At 39.0% G+C, this 22,702-nt stretch overlaps 1 protein-coding gene across 4 annotated transcripts in view; it reads left to right on the top strand.

Annotated features, from left to right (window-relative positions):
• zranb1a (zinc finger, RAN-binding domain containing 1a) overlaps positions 1-22,702 on the top strand; it is a 61,414-nt gene that overhangs the window by 8,877 nt on the left and 29,835 nt on the right. For 2 of the 4 annotated variants that reach the window (XM_048608746.1, XM_048608747.1), the window contains 3 exons: positions 19,124-19,239; positions 19,359-19,415; positions 22,226-22,379. In XM_048608746.1, the coding sequence (XP_048464703.1) occupies positions 19,124-19,239; positions 19,359-19,415; positions 22,226-22,379 (327 nt within the window). Of the gene's footprint in view, positions 1-19,123; positions 19,312-19,358; positions 19,416-22,225; positions 22,380-22,702 lie in introns of all 4 variants that reach the window. The other 2 variants (XM_048608744.1, XM_048608745.1) reach the window with 1 other exon arrangement.

The following is a 22,702-nucleotide window of genomic DNA, read 5'->3' as shown; positions in this document are numbered from 1 at the left end:
CCTTAAGCTCTGGAACTCCTTTCCATCTCCTGCCTATTCACTCCACATCCCAAAAACCAATAACATCCATCTTCCTTCAGTTCAGAAACTGACTAACTGTAGTCCACCATTTACCAAGGTTCTCTCTGACATAACCAGTTGAGCCATCTAGAAAGTCCAAGTTTAGCAGTTATTTAAAATCCTGTGTTAGTCACTGTCACAAACCTTAATTCTGCTGTGCTTCAGTGAAGAATGTTTTAAATACTTTCAATGGCTCTAGGTCTTACTTTTGATACTATTTATTTTCATCCCTAGTTGCTTTTAAGATGGTGGTGGTGAACCACCTTTTAAACTACCACAAGCTGTCTTGTTAAAGTGCTGATGGGAAGGGAGTTCCAGGATTGTCATCCTATGATTGTGGGCAGATCATGATATGATTTGAAGTCGGGGCAATGTGTGACTTGGAGAGAGTAGAATGAAGTTTTTTTTGTTTCTGGATGTGGTCATCATGAGTCGAGACACTAGTTGTCAATCCGTAGGAGTTTCAAAGTAGGAAGTGAAATGCCTTCAGTATCAAGCATTTTACAAAAAAGACCTGCCTTTATAGAACATCTTTAGTATAGTAAATGCTCTAAGGCACAAAGGAGATAGTCAGTTACTGAGCCATATAGCTGATGAGATCTAATGACTCAATAGCTTGAGTAAAGCAAGTGGTTAAGGAGAATCTTAAAGGTGAAAACGATGTAGTGAAGGAGTCAACACTTTGAGGAGAGGGTGATGATTTAACATCATTTCTACTCTTTTTTTCTTCTGCAATGCAAAATTTTGCCTGCCAGTTCATAACTTGTTATAAATCTTGTCATCTGATCCGTTCGGAACCCTCCAGTGCTTCAATGTCTCTTATTCAAGGTCAGTTATCCAAATCTGTATTGAGATATTTGAAAAGTGGCTCAGTTATTCTGGGTTCAAGTAACTTAATTTGCTTGTAATCTGATGCCCTCTAGTAGTACATAGTGTTAAGTGATGGCAAACTTGTTTGCGTACTGTTAAATAAATGTGCGCACGTTTTCTCCACTTTTACCTTTAAAAAGATCTGTTTGCTTTGTGTTTATTATATTGCATCAAATGTTAAATGTTACATTTTTCACATTTACAGAAATAGATTTCAAGTTTACTTAGTAATTTTCCTATAGTATCAATCTGAGAGGATTTAAATTCAAATTAGTATATGTCATAACTGTTGCCCAGTTTTATGCATGAGTTCAGCCCATCAATTCTTGAAGGCTTTTTTTTGTGATAAGTCTTAAGTTGTGATTCTTTTGTAAGAAACTGTCACATGTAAGAATTTTTCTGATGACCGATTGATAGAAAAACTAATTGCTGCCTCTGTCTACATTCTAGTTTATACTCGTGTCCTAAACTAGATGGCTGAGGATTGAACTGTTTGTTTGTGCCATTGGGATGACGATTTAATTTTAAAACATGCTTTGGGGTGATCCATTCTAATTCAACTTCACATTAGAAGGAAAATTGTTTCTGTTGGTTCTGCTTGCCTTAGTAAGACTGGAAGGATAGTTGGTGCATTATTGCATGGAGTTCATTTCGATCAGACGTGCTTTGAGTACCACAAAGAGTTGAACGTATTAGTCCAAATTAAATTGAACAACTTTTTAAATTACAAGCCTCTGACCAGTACTAAAGCCTAATTTTTGAGTGAGGTTCTCAAACATTGCTCTGTGGGTGAGTTTTTTTTTCAGAACTGGGATTTATATCAAACAACACTGTTTGGGCAGTGCATGGATTATCATGAAGATGCTTCATGTTACTAATTTTTGTGTTTTGAGTTTGAAGGATTGAGTATTGTGCCTGGGTTTTCTTCTTCAAAAGTTCAATAAAACGACATATTGGAACTTTTTTTAATCAGCTAAACATTTTGTGAAAACCACATGTTTCCATGTAATTGCTAATCTTGATTGCTTAAACTTTCCTCGAGGAAAATACATGCTGTTTTTTGGCTATTCTGTTAAAATAGGATTTTAAAGTTTGGAGTTTGTTTGGATTTTCAACTGGAAAAACCTTCCCAGTTTGTCTTGTTGAATCACTTTTTGTGAGATCAGGATAAAACCAGATTGTTCTTCTGGAAGTGTGACTGAAAGAATTTCTCAATATGGTACTTCCTGAGCAAACTGTGTCTGCCAGGGCACGAGAGACAGCCTGAGTGAATTGGTCACATGTTTAATGCACCAGATTGACAGACATCAAACTTTCTCTGCCTGATATTTTTTACCTTCAAGAAGAGCCACCATTGGCCAACAATTTTTTTTTTTTTAAACTAACACTTTGCAGAAAGAAATCAGTTTTTTTTCCTCCCCCATCCCCACTCTCCATATAGCTGAACTGTTTGTGTGTTTCGGGTTATTACCGGGAAATATATTTATATTTCCATGTTACAAATGTATTTGCCAATTCTGCATCGTCACTGCGTTTTGTTTTCGTCATAACACAGTTCTGGGTATACCAAAGAAACCTAGTTGATGGATCTTTTCATTCTCAGTCTAATGTAGAAAAAGCATATCATTGGCTATATCTTGATTTAAAGTTAGAGAGATCTACAGTACAGAAAAAGGCTCCTTTATGTAGCAACAAAAAGTGCTAGAGATTACAGTGGGTCAGACAGTGTCCATGGAGAGAAAGCAAGCTAACGTTTTGAGTCTAGATGGCTGTTCATCCAGACTCAACATTATAAGTGTTTCTCACTGCCAATCTTCTAATTTTCATAGAATCCCTACAGTATGGAAACAGGCCCTTTGGCCCAACAAGTCCACACAGAACCTCAGAGCATCCCACCCATCCCCCTATAACCCACCTAATCTTTCTCTCCATGGACGCTGCCTTACCTGCAGCGGGAAGATAAAGGCCGATGCTTTGTGCTTGCATGAGTGCTACAGGAAGGAAGCAGGGTGTTGAGAATTATTTCGGAGTTACGATGGAGAAATTCCTTTGTAGTGCTGAAGGTGTTTGAGGGTGATCACTTTGATATTATTGTGCTTTTAAGTGCCTCAAATGGCAGAGAATAATCTACAGGTAGGGTGGTGCAAGAGGACAGGGAATGTAATTTTATCTTCAGGACAGAGATAAATGGATGAAGACAGAAGTGCAGGAAATGTTGGACACAACCAAGGGTCTTGTCAACCGTATTGGGGAAACCTCTTTCTTTGTAATTAACCTGTTCAGAGATGTAATGACACACCCCTGTGCAGGTGGAACTTGAACCCAGGCCTCGTTGCTCAAGTAGGGACACTATAACAAACCCCCTTGGAGATCAGTCCTTAGCTGAAGAAGGAGGAAGACATATATCTAAAACTTGGGTGTGGAAATTCTATAATCAGAAGTCATGAGACAGACTGAGGGCCTGGGAGTCCTTATGGAAGGTGAGTGTGAAGGTGTGCAGTTGATGTAGCTGTGCGAGTCAGTAAGATTAGCAGGACTCATTTGTTTTGGCTTCCATTTATGAGGATAGGCAGGGATATCAAAGAAGGAAAGAGAAAAGCAGATGAAGGTGAAAGTAGAAATTGGAGCCAAGGCTGATAAATTTTCCAGCTTTGGCTGAAAGCAGGAAACTGCATTGATGCTCTGGAAAAAGAGGCAAGGTTGTGACCTATTCAGAATGGGGGGGAAAAAATATTCCACGTACCCCACAAAAATAGGCAAAGCTTGTTGAATAGGAATACCTGTTATTTTTATCAAGTGAGTTGAGTTAAAGGAGATGTTGTTCAATGCAAGGTCAAATTTAGCCAAGTGGAAGATGCTGGTTGTTAATGGAGAAAAACCCATCCTGATGGGGATTGTAGATGTAGGAAGATTGGATTCTATGGTGGAGAAAATGTTTAGGGCCAGGAAGTTGGAAACTGTTATGGAGGAAGTCAGAGTCATGGTTGTAGATAGGGAATGACTGGACAATGGGAAGAAAAATCAGTTGAAATAGGAAGAAATCAGTTCAGTTAGAGGCTGAAATTAATAGCAGTGTTTGTTTTGGTTGATTTTGGAGTTGGATTGGTGGAGGTTTGGGAGGAGAACATAAAAGCGGATTGTTCTGAGTTGGAGGACTGAGGGGTTTGAAATTGGAGGAAAGATCTCCGGAGGCAACAGGTCATTGACAGCCCTGGGTGCAATAGTTTGATGTTTGGGGCTCTGGCCCAGGGGAAGGTAGGATCAAATGTCTGAGATTTGGCACTCTGAGGCTTGTTTGCCAGTCAACAGAAGCACCTATGGCAGCAGGTTAAATAACAATATTGTGGTTGGACCTGAGAGAACAAGGCATGGCAACTTCAGAGGGTGACCTGCTCATAAGTGAGAGGCAATAACAAGTGCGACTGCCAATTTGATTTAAAAAGATCAAGAGGAAGAGGCCGAAGTGTAAGGAGAGTAGTAAAAGGTACTGAGTGTTATGTGCATCCTGTAGAAGTTGTAAGGAACTTGAAACAAATGACACATCCTTCCTTCATGATTTTAATGAATGAATTTTATTGATCAATATACATCAGGTTACTAACTATACCATGGGACACTTCTTATTTAATCAATATGATAGTTTCCATTTGGAATTGGAATAGAAAAAGCCATTCAGCCCATCATGGGGCAGCACAGTGGCTCAGTGGTTAGCACTGCTGTCTCTCAGCACCAGGGACCTGGGTTTGATTCCACCCTTGGGCGACTGTACGTGTGGAGTTTGCACATTCTCCCTGTGTCTGTGGGTTTCCTCTGGGTGCTCCGGTTTCCTCCCGCAGTCCAAAGATGTGCAGGTTGGGTGGATTGACCATGCTAAATTGCTTGCAGTGTTCAGGGATGTGTAGATTGTGGGTTGTAGGAAGATCGGTCTGGGTGGGATGCTCTGAGCGTTGGTGTGGACTTGTTGGGCCAAAGGGCCTATTTCCACACTGTAGGGATTCTACGATCTATTCTGTGAAGTCTGATGATTCCATAATCCATGCACAGGTACTTTAATTCTGAATTCAAATCTAGGACTATGTGAATCTGAAACAAAACTCTTTAAGCCAAAAAGGTTTAAGCTCCCCCTCACCTTCCCACACCCACATATCTTGGAAAGAATTAGCAATGTTTTTACAACAGGAAAGAAATGATTTCTGGAATTGCAAGCTTCTGATTAATTAAGAGTTAACAGTATTCGGTCATACAATTCAGTAAATTGCTGACAAGTTATATCAAACATCAACTTGCACTGATAAGTAGGTTTTATTCTTGCAAAATTCCATGTTGAAATAAGATATCTCAAGATTCACAGTGTTGCCACACGGAAAATCCTACTGCTTTCTGACAACATACCGACTTAGAACAGGTTTTGGTGAGACACTTTACTACAGTGAATTGAAGGTAAATAATAAGGACTTGAGAAATGTGTAACTTCTGCCAAACACACTAATGCTACCAAGTTGAAAATTAATTTGTTAAACTTGTCGGACAATAATTGTTAGTAGACAGCTGCCATATTTTGTTACTGTGCAAGTCACGTAATATTATCAAAGCCTCAGTAATGTACTTTTAATTTCAATTGATGGCAGCTGATGGGGCCCAATGAATTTGAAGTTGTGCTCCAGGAGGAACATTACAAATAACGTAGGGTTTTGTGATAGTGGATTTTGTAGTTTTCACATAATTGATAATGCTCTTGTATATGTAGTCTTGGTTATGTCCATGCATTCTCTTCAGAATGTTCTGTTTACTCCAGTGTTCTCAATTTACATTAATGTAGCATGTGATTTGCCTAACTGCACCAAGGAGTTTTTCAGTGGATGCATCCATGATGAGTCGAATAAGTTTGTATAGAATCCACTGTTTGAGGCATTCTGTGAAGCACAAAGTGTCTTTATGAACAATCGTATAACCGTAGCGCTTTGATACAAAATACTTAAGCCATGACTGCCTCTCTTTTAATTGCAAAATTCAGAAAGTTGCCCCAATTACTTAAGTTGGTAAGTACATTTTGTTTTGTTCTATTCATCCTTTGATATTACATTTGTCATGTTTACTGTTTACTCAGCAATTGTCTTGTGTAAGTAAAAGTGATATTCTGTGTGTTCCTTTGTACATTCAATTCTCTCAATGCACTACTTCAGTTTTAAGGAAAATATAACATTTTCACAAGGTGAACATGAGGATATATTCAAAGTCATGTTATTATACTCATTGGGAACTGTGTACTTTACAATTGAAAATTTGATATGTACAACTTTACTGACCTTAGAATTAGATTTTATTGTCATCTGTACTCAAAGGAATACATGAGTATGGTGAGAAGTGTACAAAATTGCCATTCTCTGGCACCATCTTGGGTACAAAGCCAGAATTTTCAGAAACGCTAATTTAAGAATAGCAATACTATACTCTTGACCAGATTTAGACTTCAGCATTCTATGTGGTCACTCCCAGTTAATTCTCAAATTTCTCCACTGACCAAATAAAATGATAGTCCATAAAACAATGTTACTTAGAATTTGAATGGCAGAAATGGCTGAGTTGCTGACTGTAAAAAGCTGAAGCGTAAAAATCTCCCCTTTTTCATAAGTTGTCCCTTCTGGATGGTGTAAGACTTTCCCAACTGGATGTTGTGTTCTTGAGGATAAATAAGATCGCTGCTGTATTCAGGCATCAGAAGCTGGTTCTTAATTCCATTTCTTTGATGTTGGACTTGCAAGATGCCAAGAAACCTTTGTCTTCAAAAATAACTTTTTTAATTCTAAAGCAGCCAACTTTTTTTAATTGCTTATAAGGAGGAGGGCTTTAATACAGTATGTTTCACTGTCTGCCTTGGCTGTTTTTAAGTTTAGGACTGGAAGGTAGTTCAATTGATGCCTATGATTGTGGACCAGAATAATATAAACTGGGGTCCTCCTTATAAGCTTTGTACTGAATATTTTGAAGAAAGGCGTATTGGTGAAGGTACAGCTAAAGATATACTTGATCAAGAAATAAGCAATTCAAGAACTCAGAAGTTGTTTCAGTTACTTACGAAAGAAATGGTAGAATAAATCTGACTGTAGTCCTTTAGAAACTTTATGTAGGCAGTGACATAATTCTGTGAAGACTTACTTGGATGTTATGTTTCATGTGTTTAGGTTGCGTTTATTTTCAAATCTTTATGCATTGGTTGACTATCTTTTTGTCCGCAGTTAAAAGCAACAAATTGTTCAAAAGTTGTGAACACGTGGTGTTTACCTAGAGAATAATGGTGTGCCTTAGTAAACACAGTTGGTCACCATGTATGAGTTAATGAACCAAGCAAGGACCAGTTTTGTTAAACGGAGATTTGCTGCTGATAATTGGGAGGATTTAAACGAACTTGACAAGGGTAAGGGGACCAGGGTATAAACTTGGAGAGGAAAGTCAAGGTACATCAACTTGAGTAGTAAATGGTAACATATGAGGTGGGGTCAGAGTAAGAAAGAATGTATTAAGGTCTAGATTAGGGTTACTGTGCACAAGGGACCGTATAGATTGTGTAAAATAAATTTGGAGCTGCAAGTGCAGGATATCCATGTGGAGCTTTGATAATGGATACTTGTGTAAAAGAAGATGGCTCTTGGAGTCAGATCATATAGAATGGAAGCAGACCTTCGGTCCAACCATAATCCAAACTAATCTAGTCCCACTTGTCTGTGCTTGGTCCAAATCCCTCCAAACCTTTCCTATTCATGTACTTTTACAACATTTAAAAGACATTTGGACCTGTACAGGCATACATTCCATAAATGAACCACTCTGTGTAAAGGTGTTGCCTCTCACTTTAAAAAAATCTTTCTCCTTTCACCTTTCACCTTAAAATTATGCCCTCTAGTTTTGATCTCCCCCCACCCTAGTGAAAAGACATCTGTCATTCACCTTATCTATACACTTCATTACTTTACAAACCTCTATAAGGTTACCCCTCAATCTCCTACGCTCCAGTGGAAAAAGTCACAGCCAATGCAGCTTCTCCTTGTAACTCAAACCTCCATTATTGGCAGCATCCTGGTAAATCTTTTCTGAACCTTCTTGAGGTTAATAATAATCTCCCCTGAAAAAACTCAATCAAGCTCCCGTAACCTCCCAGAAGTGGATACAGTGCTTCAGAAGAGGCATCGCCAGTGTCCTGTACAACCGCAATAAATGTCCCAACTCCAATGCGCAAAGGTCTGAGCGATGAAGGCAAGTGAGCTAAACACCTTAACCACCTTCTCTACATCTGATGCAAACTTTAAAGAATTATATACGTGAACCCCTAATGGTTTCTGTTCTACAGCACTACCCAAGGTCTTACTTTTAATTGAATAAATCTTGCCTTTAGTTTACCTCGCATTTAGCCAGTTGAGCTCCATGCCACTCCTCAGCCCATTGGCCCAATTGATAAGATCTCTTTGTAATTTTGGATATCCTTCAATGTCCACTGTAACACCAGTTTTAGTGTCATCCCCAAACGTACTACCCATGTCTTGTAAATTCTCATCTAAATCATTTATACAAATGGCAAACAAAAGTGGATCCATCACCGATTTTTGTGGAACACTGCTGGTCACAGGCCTCCGGTCTGAAAAACAGCCTTCCATCTCTGTCTTTTGCCGTTAAGCCAATTTTGTATCCAATTGATGAGCTCACCTCAATCCCATGTGATTTTACTTTACTAATTAGTCTACCGTGTGGAAAGGCTTTATTAAAGTCAAAGTAAACAATGTCCACTGCTCTGCCCTCATCAATCCTTTTGGTTATTTCCTCAAAGAAACTCACTAAAGCTTGAGGTACAATTTCCCTTGCACTAAACCATGCTGACTATCCCTAATCATTCCTTGCCTCTCTAAATGCATATAAATCTTATCTTTCAGAATCACTTCCAACAACATACCCAGCACCAAAGTCAGACTCTCCGGTCTATAGTTCCACCATGTTCAAGGATACTCTAGATCAGGTCCCAGAGGTTTATCCACTTTTATATTTTCTAAGACCTCCAGCACTTCCTGTTCTGTAATGTGAACTATTTTCAAGACATCAAAATTTATTTCCCTGAGTTCTCTAGTCTCCATCTCCACAGGAAAAACTGATGCAAAAACTGATTCATTTAATATCTCTCCCGTCTGCAGAGGTTCAACACAAAGGTGATCTCTTTAATCTTCAAGAGGCCTTACTCTGTCTCGTTGTTTTCTTGCTTTCAGTGTATTTGTAGAATCTCTGGACTATCCTTAACCTTGTCTGCCCAGGCTATCTTATTTCCCCTCTTTGCCTTCTTGATCACTTTTTCTGCGTGCACCCCTCCTCCCCACCCCCCCAAAAAAAACAATGCCCTCATACATTTCATGCTGCTAGAGATTCAGTTGAACCTGTTTGTCTATATAGGATATAGAACAGTACAGCACAGTACAGGCCCTTTGGCCCACGATGTTGTGCCGACCTATTATCCTACTAAGATCAATCTACTCTACATACCCTACAAATTTCTATCCTCTATGTGCCTATCCAAGAGTCGCTTAAAAGTCTCTAAAGTATATACCTAATATGATTCTTTTTCTTGAATGCAGCCTCTATCTTTATTCATCAATTGTTGCCTAATCCTACTCACCTTACCTTTCACTCTAACAGGAACACGATGACTGACTGTGAACTCTTGTTTTCACACTTTTGAAAGCCTCCTGCTTGTCAGGTGCCCGTTTACCTGTTAACAATCTATTCCAATCAACTTTTGAAAGTTCTTGTCTCATACCATTTAAAATTTGCTTAATTCCAGTTGAAAACTTTAATTTTTATGGAAGGCTTATCCTTTTCCGTAATTTGTTTAATTATGATCACAAGACCCAAAATGTTCCTCAACTGACAAATCAGTCACTTGTGCTGTCTTATAAGCCCAAAGAAGGCCAAGTCTTACTCCTTCTCAAGTAGAAACATTGTCATTTTGGTAAAGAAAATTTTCTTGAACACATTTAACAAATTCTTCACCATCCAAACCTTTAACACTATGGTAGTCCCAGTCAATGTTTTGAAAATTAAAATTGAAAACTCTTACAACCTTATTATTCTTGCATATATCTGAGATCTCTATACATATTTATTCACCAATTTCTCTGACTATTGTGGGGACTATAGTACAATCCCATCAAGGTTATCATTTTTATTCCTAATTTCAACACACGGTTTCACTGGACGATTTTTCTTTTAGAAATATCTTCTCTAGGTACAGTATTAATGTTTTCCTTAATCAAAAGCACTACTCCCTCTCCACTCTTGCCACCCTTTTTAACCTTCCCTTAATGTTCCAAGTTTCAGATGTTGAGTTGCCAGCCCTGTCCGTCCCTCAGCCAAATATCTAATACCTATAACGTCTAAAAGACATGTTCTCAAACATGTCCTGTGCTCATCAGCCTTACCTGTAAGATCCCTTGCATTGAAATAGTGCAGTTTAATTCTTCACTTACTTGGTTCTCTGCCTTGCTCATGTCTGTCTTTGCTGATTAGCTAGTTCTTTTCTGAGAATCATCCTCATCTATCCAGGATGCTGGTCGCTTTCCAGTTCAGGAAACACATCCTTTTTGAAAAGGTCTTTTCTGCCCCAGATGAGCTCCCAATGATCCAAGAGCCTGAATCCCTGAACATTACACCACCTCTTCAGCCACTGATTTATCTCCTTAACCTTGTATTCCATCCCTCATTCAAGTCTGGCACTGGGACTAAACCAGAGATTACTACTTTTGAGGATCTCTTTTTTTTATTTTTAAATATTCTACCTAACCTCTTGTATTCGCTCTGTAAGGCCTTAATCTTTTCCTTAATTATGTCATTCCTACTAATATGTGCAATAATGTCTGACTTCTCACTCTCCCCTTTAAGAATATGCTTCAAGCATTTTGAGATGTCCTTAATCTTGGCACCCAGAAAGCAACATAGTGTCCTAGATTCACGCTCATTGCTGCAGAATCTCCTGTCTGAGCCCCCAACAGGAGAGTCCCCTGTAACAATTATTCTTTTAAATTTTGTCAAACCTCGCCTTTCATAGTATTCACTGTTGGTGCGCAAGATCTGTCTGCCTCTTTCATTTTCTTCTGAGATTATCCTTCTCAACAGTACTCAAAACTGAATATCTGTTTGAGAGAGGAATAGTCGCAGGAGACTTCTGAACTACTTTCTTACCTTTCCTGACATTCAGCCATCCATCTGACTGATCCTGCTGTGTAATCATGTCTCTAAATCTACTAGCCATATAAATCTGTCTTGCTTTATATGTCCTCAATGACATCAAGCCTTAAAGGTAGATTTCAATTGATATGTATGAAAAACTACATTTCCTTACCCAAAGAATTAATATTAAACATGCAAAAATAAAAGAAACAAATATCTTGAATAAAATCAACCACTTAGTTGGACAAAACGATTCCTCAAGCAGTCCAGCAAACAGCTTTAAATCCTGTAATTTTAGAAAAACTCATTCCAGAACCATCCACTTGTAGGCCTCTCCAAAAGCTCTGTAAAAACAACATTTATAAAAAAACTCAACTCCGCGATTTAAAAAAAATGTTTAAGGATGTTTTTAAAAAAAAAAAAAACTGTCTTACACATACAAATTGTTTTAAGCCTGTAACTTCGAAAAACAGAAGGTTGAGCCATCCACATGTAGGCCTCTTCAAAAGTTCTGTAAACAAAACTCCGTTCAGGGGAAAAAAAGCTTTTTTTTTTGTTTGCATTTTTGAATATAAGAAAACCAAAAATGAATCAAAACAAAAGTCTTGTACTACTGAAATAGAATAATTATGAGATCAAAAAGTAAACTTGCAATCTCGGGTAGCTGCAAGATCCACACTACTCAGTCTACCAGTTTTTTTGGTACAGTGCTAAATATCTGAGAATACAGGTTTCTCAGGAACTATCTGGGAAGGAAAGAAAGGACCGGCAGCAATGTTGATGAAAAGAATATTACCGTGTTTTATGTGCCAGAGTCATCAAGGGCAGTTTTTTAAAATCGGCTAACAAACAATAGAAGGACCATTATTCTCAAGGCCTTCAACCAGTGGGAAAATTACAGTAGAATAAACATACAAAGATGTTGCAAACATTTTTAGATTAGGTCCCGCCATTTTACAATGTGACATATGATGGAATAGAAATCATGTAAAGGGGAAAGAATTCCTCTTCTTTCAGGAGAATTTTCTACTTTGATCTGTATGCAATCCAATGAGGAAGGAAGCATTACTGGATCTGATTCTAGAGAATAAATAGACAAAGTGGCTGAAGCGTTAGTACGGGAACAGTCAGGAGATGGTGGTTACAATATCAGAGTTAGGATTGGCCCTGAAAAAAGAAGAAATGATTTAGAATAAGAATTAATTGTTGGAGGGCCAGCTTCAGTGGGGTGAAAGTGGATCACGCTCAGATAATCAAAGGTTGGTGGGCAAAACTGTGATTGATCAATGAGCTGTCTTTTTAAAGAGGAGCTCAGGTATAGTCGAGCTACATTGCTATGCAAGGGAGACGTAGAACAAATGAGGCAACGGTTTCTTTTGATGGTGAAAGTAAGATGAAGCAGCAAGACTGTATATGACTGTCAATTGGGGGTGGGGAAGGGAGGGTAGAGTAGTAAATTAGGGATTAGGCTTGATTATAAAAGGTTGAGAGAGGAAGTGAAATGAAAGAAAACCAAGCAGCAGAATGAGAAAAGACTGGTAGATGACATAAAAGGGAATGCTTAAGGTCTTCTGTAGGCATGTAAATAGTGAAAGACTGGTAAGTGAAGTAGAGCTGACTAATAACCTAAAAGGAGAATGATGCCAAGAACTACTGTGCTTGGCTGAGGTATTAGATGACTGCTTGACAGAGGATAATGCTTATCAAGACATTTTGAGATAGTTGTGACACTTGATAGACTTTAGACTTTTAAAAAGTGATAAATCAGCATTAGACTGGCTGGCTACACTTGAAGATAAGTCACCAGAACCAGATGAGTTGCATACCAAGGTTCCCAAAGGAAGTGGAAGTGGAAATTGTGCAAGCATCGGAAACATTTCAATGCTTTTTGTAGGGCTGGTACCAGAGCATTGGAGAATAGTAAATGCTAAAGTTTTTTTTGAGTGTATAAAGATTGGATACGTTTACTGAACCTATCCATGTAATCTTGATGGTGGACAAGCTTTTAAGAAAAGCAATTTGAGGTAAAATGATAGTCACTTAGACTTAAATTTTAAGAGACTAGAACATGGAGATTTGCAAAGGGACCTTGGTATCCATAGCAATGAGTCATGGAAAGTTAGCATACAAGTGCAGCAAAGAATTAATAAGGCTTAATGGTATATTATCATTTATTGCAAGAGTCATAGAGATATATAGCATGTCCATACCGACGAGTATCCTAAATAAATCTAACCCATTTGGCCCATATCCTTCTAAACCCTGCCTATTCATATATCCATCCAGATGCTTTTAAACGTTGCAATTGTACCAGCGTCTTCCTCCACCTGTGTGAAAAAGTTGCCCCCCAGGTCCACTTCAAATCATTCCCCTCTGACCTCAAACCCACGTTTTCCAGTCCCAGATTCCCCCAGTCAAGAGTAAAGAATCCATCCACTCACCCTATCCATGTCCCCATGATTCTACAAACCTCCACAAGGTCACCCCTCGGCCTCTGCTCCAGGATAAACAGCTTCAGTCCATCTAGCCTCTTTCTGCAGTCCAAACCCTCCAACCCTGGCAACGTTCCTGCAAATCTTCTCTGAACTCTTTCCAGTTTCACAATATCCTTCCTATAGCAGGGGGACTATAATTGCATGCAGTATCACAATAGTGGCCTAACCAATGTCCTGTATAGCTGCAACATGACCTCCCAACTCCCATACTTTATGCACTGACCAATTAAGGCAAGCATACCAAACGCCGCCTTCACTATCCTATCTGCGATGACACTTTCAAGGAACTATGAATCTGCACTCCAAAGTCTTTGTTCAGCAACACTCCTCCCTAAGACCTTATCCTTAAGTGTATAGATCCTATCCTGATTTGCCTTTCCAAAATGCAGCACCTCCCATTTATCTAATTTAAACTGCATCTGCCACTGCTTAGCCCATTGGCCCCATCTGATCAAGATCCTGTTGTACTGTGAAGTGACCTTCTTTGCTGTCCACTACACCTTCAATTTTGGTGTCATCTGCAAACTTAGTAAACATATCTCCTATGTTCACACCCAAATCATTTATATAAATGGCAAAGAACAGTGGACCCAGCACAGATCCTTGTGGAATACCTCTGGTCACTGGCCTCCAGTCTGAAAAGCAACCCTCTACCACCATCCTCTGTCTTCTACCTTCGAGCCAGTTCTGTATCCAAATAGCTAGTTCTCCCTGTATTCTGTGTGATCTGACCTTCCTGACCAGTCTACCACAAGAAACCTTGTCGAACACCTTACTGAAGTCCATGTAGATCACATCCGCCACTTTGCTGTCATCAATCCTCTTCATTACATCTTCAAAAAACTCAATCAAGTTCATGAGACACAATTTACAATGCACAAAATCATGTTGACTAATCAGTCCTTGTCTTTCTAAAGACATGTAAATCCTGCCCTCAAGATTCCTTCCAACAACTTGCCCACCACTGACATCAGTCTCGTTGGTCTCTTGTTGCCTGGCTTTTCCTTGCCACCTTTCTTAAATAGTGACACCATGTTAGCCAACCTCCAGTCTTCTGTCACCTCGGCTGTGGTTATTGATAATACAAATATCTCAGCAAGGGGCCAGCAATCTCTTCCCTAGCTTCCCACAGAGTTCCAGGGTACACTTGATCAGGTTCTGGGGATTTATCCACCGTTATGTGTTTTGAAGGCATCCAGCACCACCGCCTCTATAATATGGACATTTTTTTCAAGATGTGGCTATTTATTTCCCCATGTTCTCTATCTTCAATATCCTTCTCCATCTGATGCAAAATACTCGTTTAGTATCTCCCCCCATCTCCTGTGGTTCCACACATGGGTGGCCTTACTGCTGTTTAAGGGGCCCTATTCTCTCCCTAGTTACCCTTTTGTCCTTTAGTGTATTTATAGAATCCCTTTTGGATTCTCCTTAACCCAGTTTGCCAAAGCTATCTAATGTCCCCCTTTCTCCCCCTCACCTCCTGATTTCCCTCTTAAGTATACTTGTACTGCCTTTATACTTTTCTACGCAATCATTCGATTTCTGCCACTTAAACCTGACACATATTTCCTCCTTTTTCTTGACCAAAACCTCAATTTCGCTAATCATCCAGCATTCCCTACACCTACCAGCCTTGCCCTTCACCCTAACAGGAATATACTGTCTGTGGACTCTCGTTATCTCACTTTTTAAAGGCTTCCTATTTTCCAGCCGTCCCTTTACCTGCAAATGTTTGCCCCCAATTGACTTTTGAAGGTTCTTGCCTAACACTATCAAAATTGGTCTTCCTTGAGTTTAGAATTTTAACTTTCAGATCTGGTCTATTGTTTTCCATCATTATTTTAAAACTAATAGATTTATGGTCGCTGGCCCCAAAGTGCTCCCCTGCTGACGCCTTGGTCACCTGCCCTGCCTAAGAAGTTTTGAGTATAGAAGTATTTAATAGAACAGAACTGAAATTTGTCACGTACTTTTACATGGAAAAAAACAGTAAAAGTTTTTTTTTTTTTAGTTGCTTCACCACAGTGCCTACGTCAATGACAGCCATATATAATAAAAAGAAGTAAAATTAAGACAAAGTTCATGATGGCCTAGTCAACGGCTCTCTGGCTCGGACACAAGACAGTCATGCCAGGCTGCTGGAATACTGGGTTGGGAGAATGCCATGCTGGGCTGAGATCACCACTCCTCTACGAGACTGCCTGCCCAGCCAATGGACACTGGCAGGCCGAGACTGCCTTTCTCCTCCAGGTATCTGGGCCTAGCTGTGACCTGAAGCCTCAGCATAGCCTGCAAGTTCAGGCCAGGGGAGTCAGCCCAGGACGTGTTCCTTGCTAACTGGAAGACCCCAGGCTGGGGTAGAGCTGTGTCTGGCTTGACCTGGTGTTGCTACCACTGCTGCTGGAGGCTGCATCCTTCGTCCACCTCTCTCCAGGCTTAAAGCTAAGAAAAAGGGATGAGGGGGGAAAAAATTGAAAGTAAGAAGAAAGAGAAAGCGGATGGGAACAAGACCCGGGCTCAGCTCCTGCTACTCCACTGCCATGTTGTAACATTTTATTTCAATTATATGGAAACTTGGTTAGGCAGCACCTGGAGTACTGTGTGCACTTTTGGCCTCTCTACCTTACGAGTAACATTGTCATCGAGGAAGTGCAACGTGCAAGCTTGTTCCCAGGATGGCAGGTCTGTCCTATGAAGAGAGATGGATGGAAGCTAGGTACATATTACCTAAAGTTTCAAAGAAAAAATAGGGTTCTCGTTGAAACCAATAAACTAAGTAAAAGGATAGACAGGGTAGTTGCCAACAAGACCTATTACCCCGAATGAGGAATCTGGAATCCGGGTCACAATTTCAAATGAAGTGAAGCCATTTTGGGACTGATGAAGAGCATTTTTTTTTTTTTACTTAGACGGTTGTGAATTTCTGGAATTGTTTACCCCAGAAGGCTGTAGAAGCTCAGTCATTTGAGTAGGTATAAAGGTTGGTTTTGGCTTGATGGCAACATTCTACTGGTGGAGAAAGCCACATATGGATTTGCTACATAGTGTCAGCGTGACACAGCTAGCTTCACCTGTTCAAAGTTTTGAGACACCAACCCAATGAGCATAATCTGAGGTAAACTGGGTGTTGCTATTTTAGCAGTGTTTAAGCTCTTTCCTGCCAATCCAAGTTCACTTGAGGTGCTTCGTAAATGCCATCTAGATCTGAAGGTGTTTGAATTGATTCCCGTGTTATGAATTCTTTACGTTGTAATTTTCTGATTGTGTACACATCCCTTTCGAAGTAATTTTATAGAGCAAAATTTTCCTTTTTGTCTTGGTACAGTTATCTTTTCAGGTTTTAAGTAAAAAAGTTGTCCTGAAACAACATTCAAGATGGAATTCATAAACTGGAGTTATTTTAAACCAATGACTGCACTCAACAATTGAGGCATTTGAATTGCAACATAATTAAAAAGTCTGAATGTGATTGAGCTTTATTGAATACAATGATTTTTGAGAGAGTACTGGAGTAGTTGCACTTTCTGGTGATTCTTGGGACATAAAGCTAGAGTCCTACCAGAAACTGCCACTGAATTACTGTGACTGAAACTTGTTTCACTTGGAACAAAGACAATTAATTCTGGTCTCTTACTGCAGGTTTCCAGGTTGTACAATGCTAAGTGCAAATTAATGGTATTTGTTAACAAATTTAATGAGAACAGAGCAATTAACAGACCTTTGTTAGAACAGAATATACACCTTTAAAGGTTTGTTAATTGACCTAAGAGTTTCCATTTTTTTGTTTCATAAAGATGGGTGATGAGTTTTAATAGCTTTCTGACACTCTGGTTGAGCTGTAAAATCAATCTAAGAAGCCTGTTATTGTTTTATCCATTCTCTAATTCTACATTAATTCCTTGTATTGTGGTTAACTTATAGCCTTTCCACTTTGTTTCTAGAGTGTTAGCTAACTTATAGTTAATTTGCAAGTTTGCTCCCACTAATAAGCCTTAGTACGCTATCTAAAATGATACTTAAATTTGCATCTGTTTTGCTATCATTTCCTATCACATTTGTCTGTTTCCAATTAACTGGGGTCATTAATGCATATTGAATGTTAGGCTTCACGATTCTTAATTGACATTCTATTCTAAATAGCATCTATACCTAGTAATTTTACTCACCTTGTGTCCTTCAGTTTACTAGGACATCTTTCAAATTTTCATTGAAGCTTTTAATTGTATTCGGGCTATTTAAAGAAGCTGAGCTGCTTCTGCTTTTGTAGTGTATTCTTAAAAGGAAATAATTATTCAGTGAATGAACGATATGTTCGTAACAAATACTACAAATGATGTATTTTGGGAAATTCTAAGGTTGGGCAACATTTATGGAAAGAAATATCTGAACTGGATAAAGTTCAAGATGTAACAAGTCTTAACCCAGTGCAGTGAGAGAAATAATAAAAAGGTGGGTCTGAGATTGTATTGAAGTCTTGAGAGAAAACACTGTCAAAGGAATGATGGTGCAAGGCAAAAGGAAATGGTGACGGGAAATTAAGCATGTCTATCAGAGTTGTTGATTTTTGTCATTAGATGGTCATTTTTGAGGGGAATTTTTTTTGTTTTTCAGGGAATCACAATCATTCTGACTGAATGAAGTTCACCATCTGTGTGTCTAAAATACTTGCATATTGAGAATTTGTATTTGCTTGAAGTTCCTTCAAATTTTCTCTTCATAAGACATCTTAAAGTTTATCAAATAACTTCAGAAAAATGTTTTGTCAAATTTCAAAATTTTTCGTGGACAGATTAATAGAGAAGATAACCTTTAGACCTGTGTAAACTAAAGGCAAAAGATTTCTTTTAAACAGTGCAAAATAAGTTAGACAAACTCTATTGCGACTCTAACTCTGGAGCTAAAATAAGGAAGAAAACTGGTGCTTGATGTGATTTCTTCCCATGTTATAACTCTCAAAGTATTAAAATTGCGGTTTTCTTCCTCCTTCCTCACTTCCCTGTTATTAAAACGCAAAAGTCTTATTTTAGTAATGAATGCTTAAACACTATTGGCAGAAGTTGTTGTGCAGCAAGCTATCATAGCTGAAACTATTTTGCCCGAAAATGAATGATCTGTTAAGAGACACCCTTCTCATCTGCAGATTTGCATGCTCATAAGTTTCTAGAGTTTGATCACCTATTTGCACATACCTGATTTGTTGTCAGATTTGGGCCTTTGTGCTGTAACTTAACATTCAATTTTCAAACATGAAATTTTATTTTGATCCTTGTACAACTGTTATTTGTATAAAACTGCTGAGACCCACTCAGGTATGTGAGGGGAAAAAAGGGTGACAAATATTGTCCAGTAGTTGTAAAAGTGTAAATACATTGACTTAGTCATGTTCTGAGTTCCAGGCCATGTGATACTTATGTAAGTTATAAGTTGTAGGTTGTACTGTATAGCAGTATTGAAACAGCTAACTTGAATCTAGCATGCTTTGTGTCTGGCAGGAGTCGTAGAAGGGGATCTGGCTGCAGTAGAAGCTTACAAGTCATCAGGAAGTGACATTGCTCGGCAGCTTGTATCAGATGAAGTACGTTTGCTGAATCGTCCTTCAGCTTTTGATGTAGGTTACACCCTAGTACACCTTGCTATCCGTTTTCAGAGACAGGACATGTTGGCAATTTTGTTGACAGAGGTGAGTTAGCCTAATAGTTCTATCATTTCTTTTCTATTTCTGTTTAGGAAAACTACGGGTTGATGTCAAATGAATCCTTGCAGTTTGAGATTAAGCCTAATATAGTAAGTACAAAAAGATTTTTGTAATTCAAAAGTAGTGAGGATATTAGTCCAAATTCAAAGTGGCAGAATCTACATAATTCATGTCACTACATCCAATACATGTAAGATGGCACAATGGTAATGAACCTGGACCAGCTTAATCCAGAGGCTCAGGCCTATTCCCACTAAAGCAGCCAGTAGAGTTTAAAAGCAACTAAATTAACAAATTTAAAATCTAAAATCTAGGTAATAGCACAAAACTGTCATTGCTATTCTCTTTTAACAAATCGTGTTCACAAAATGTCCTTAAATGAAAGAATGTTGACTTAGCTGAAAATGACTTCAAAGCTGCAGTCATCTAGTTGACTTTTAGCAGTTCTTAAAGATGGCCGAGCAAGCTAGCCATTTGTATCAAACCACAGCAGAGAGGTCAAAAGGAGTAAAATTGGACTGACAACATGGCATCGACTTGAGCACAGTAAACAATACTGAAGTACCCTGTCAATACTGCAAATTCCTTCTTGACATGTCGGGTTTATGCAAAAAGGGGAAGAGCAGTCTGAAGTCAAGCAACAGCCTGAAATAGTGAACCATGCAGAGTCATTTTATAGCTAACATCCTGGAAATGACCATCCCTGGATATAATCTGTCCTACTGCAGGACAGAATCGGCAGAGATGACAGAATAGTGATAACGATTCAATAGGGAGTTATCCTGAGTCATTGTCATTGACTCTAGACTTCATATAGTCTCATGGCATCGGTTCAGACATGGCAAAGAAATTTCCTACTGCCCTTCCTCAACTGATGAATCAGTATGCCTTTATCTTGGGCACAGCTTGAAGCATCTGAGGGTGGCATGAGCACGACTATATTCTGGATGGGAGAAATCTGAAGAATGATTGATTTAGTAGTACCACTGCTGATTGAATTGCCTGAATCCTGAAAAAAAAAGACACCTCTGCCAGACTTGGACATGTGGCAGATGGTGAGGCAAACATGAGACTTTGTCTTCACCAATATATCAGTCAATGACATTTACAGATAAGTGTGACCACTACATTCCCGTTTCACAGTAAATGTACCCTCTGTGTTATGTGGCATTACCACTGTATGAAATAAGATGGATTTAAAGAGATCTAGGAACTCAACACTGAATACCCATGATGTGCTGAGGATCATGAGCATTGTATTGATTGGTGCATTGAAACCTCATGGCCTGCCATAACCCGATTTTACCATTAGAATCTAATTGGGGTCCCCCTTTGAAAGGTGCAAGAAGGCATATCAGCAGGCATTAGCATGCCATACCGCAGTTGTGACAAGTGAAAGCCTGACTAATTTGATTCACTTGACAAGGTACCCAGAGCCTTCAGCAGTTTCCTGATGCTAGAAAAGTAATAGGCACTGATAGCATATGAACAATAGTGCTGAACTCTTGAACTCCAGGACAAACTGCACCCATAGCCAAGCTGTTGAAGTACAGCAAACTCTCCCCATTGTCTTGGGCCCAAATATCTTTAGCTGCTTCATTATGAATCTTTCTGACCTTGTGATGGTGGTAATAGGAACGTTTGCTGATGGTTGCATACTGTTCAGCAGCATTTTCAACTAGGCAGCTAATGAAAAGTCTGTGTCCATGCACAGCAATATGTGGACGACATTTGGGGTTTGGATCATAAGAGGCAAGTAACACTTGTGCAATACAAGTGCCAACCAATGACCATCCCTAATGGAGAATCCAACTATTGCCCCTTGATATTTAGTGGCATTATCATTGCTGACTCCCTACTGTCAATACTGTTGGGACTACTGTCTTATCAGAAACGGAAAAGGACCAGCTGTAAAAATATTGCAGTATAAGAGCAAGTCACAATAGCAGTTCAGATGTGAGTAATCCACACCTCCTATCTCCCCAAAGCCTGTCCAGTATTTACAAGACAAAAGTCAGGAGTGTGATGGAATACTTTGCAGTTGCTTGGATGGTTGCAGGTCCAGTTGCACTTAAGAAATTCAACACCATCCAGGACAACACAGCCTGCTTGATTGAGACCTCTTCACCAACTTAAGCATTCACATCCTCCCCTACCAATGCAGCGGCACCAGTGAGTACCAAATACAAGTTACACTACAGCAACTCGCCAAAGTTTCAGTAAAGTAGTTTCCAAAACTGACCTATACCACATAGATGGACATGAGTACCAGATTCCTAGGACACCACCAGCAGCAGCAAACTATCCTCCAAACCTATATTGGTTTTCCTTCAATAATGTTAGATCAAAATCCTGGAATTACCTTCCTAACAGTGTTGTAGGTGTACTTAAGCCATTTGAGAAAATGGCCCTGTATCACTTTCAAAAAGTGCAACACCACATCCCATGAGAGTATTAACAAGAAAAGGGGCTTTGGCATAGGAATCTTGAATGCAACAAATAAGTGACTCATTTTATGTGAAATTAATCAAGCCTAAAGTATCTTTGATTTGTACTCCAAAAGAAAATAGTATATTGAACATTTGAATTTTGTTTTCATTGTTAATCCTTGTACCTCAGGAGTATTTTAATGCCAAGAAAATGCAGTCTGTCTTGTATGGAATATTTGAGTGGTTTGTGTAAAGGTACAGTCTAAGATTAGGGTTGAAGCAGGAGGGTGGTGCTTTTACCTCTCAAATTAAACATAGTCAGGGGACAAAATTTGTAGTCTAAACGATGAGGAAAATAAATGTTGTATTAAAAATTCTTGAATGTGTATAATGTCAGTATGTTCATTTCAATTCTGATAAATACGTTGTGTGACTATTTAGTGCCTCTGTTCTGCTTGTTTTCCCTGTAGGTGTCTCAACAAGCTGCGAAGTGTATACCCGCTATGGTATGCCCAGAGCTTACTGAACAGATACGTCGTGAAATAGCTGCATCCCTTCATCAACGCAAGGGAGACTTTGCCTGTTACTTCCTCACTGATCTGGTGACATTCACATTGCCTGCAGGTATCCTAGCATTTCGATAGGTGGATTTTGAAATAATGCCATGTGTCACTTTTTTTAATGAAAGGAGCAAATTAAGTTAAGTGGAAAGTACAGTGTTGATCTGTCAATTTGACCAAGTGATTGAGTTTAGGAAGGAGATAAAATTTAGTATTGTAACAGTGTCATATAATAGTTAACATGTTGAAGTAGGCACATAATTTTATTCCAAATGCACAAGACTGCTTTTCAACTGATACTTTCTCTCGGCAGCCATTAATCTCAGCAGCAAAAACAAAGTTGCTGGAAAAGCTCAGCAGGTCTGGCAGCATCTGTGGGGGAGAAAA

The sequence above is a fragment of the Rhincodon typus genome, chromosome 20 (genome assembly GCF_021869965.1).
Source record: "Rhincodon typus isolate 14 chromosome 20, sRhiTyp1.1, whole genome shotgun sequence".
NCBI classification, from domain to species: Eukaryota; Metazoa; Chordata; class Chondrichthyes; order Orectolobiformes; family Rhincodontidae; genus Rhincodon; species Rhincodon typus.
This window is presented reverse-complemented; position numbering and strand designations above follow the sequence as displayed.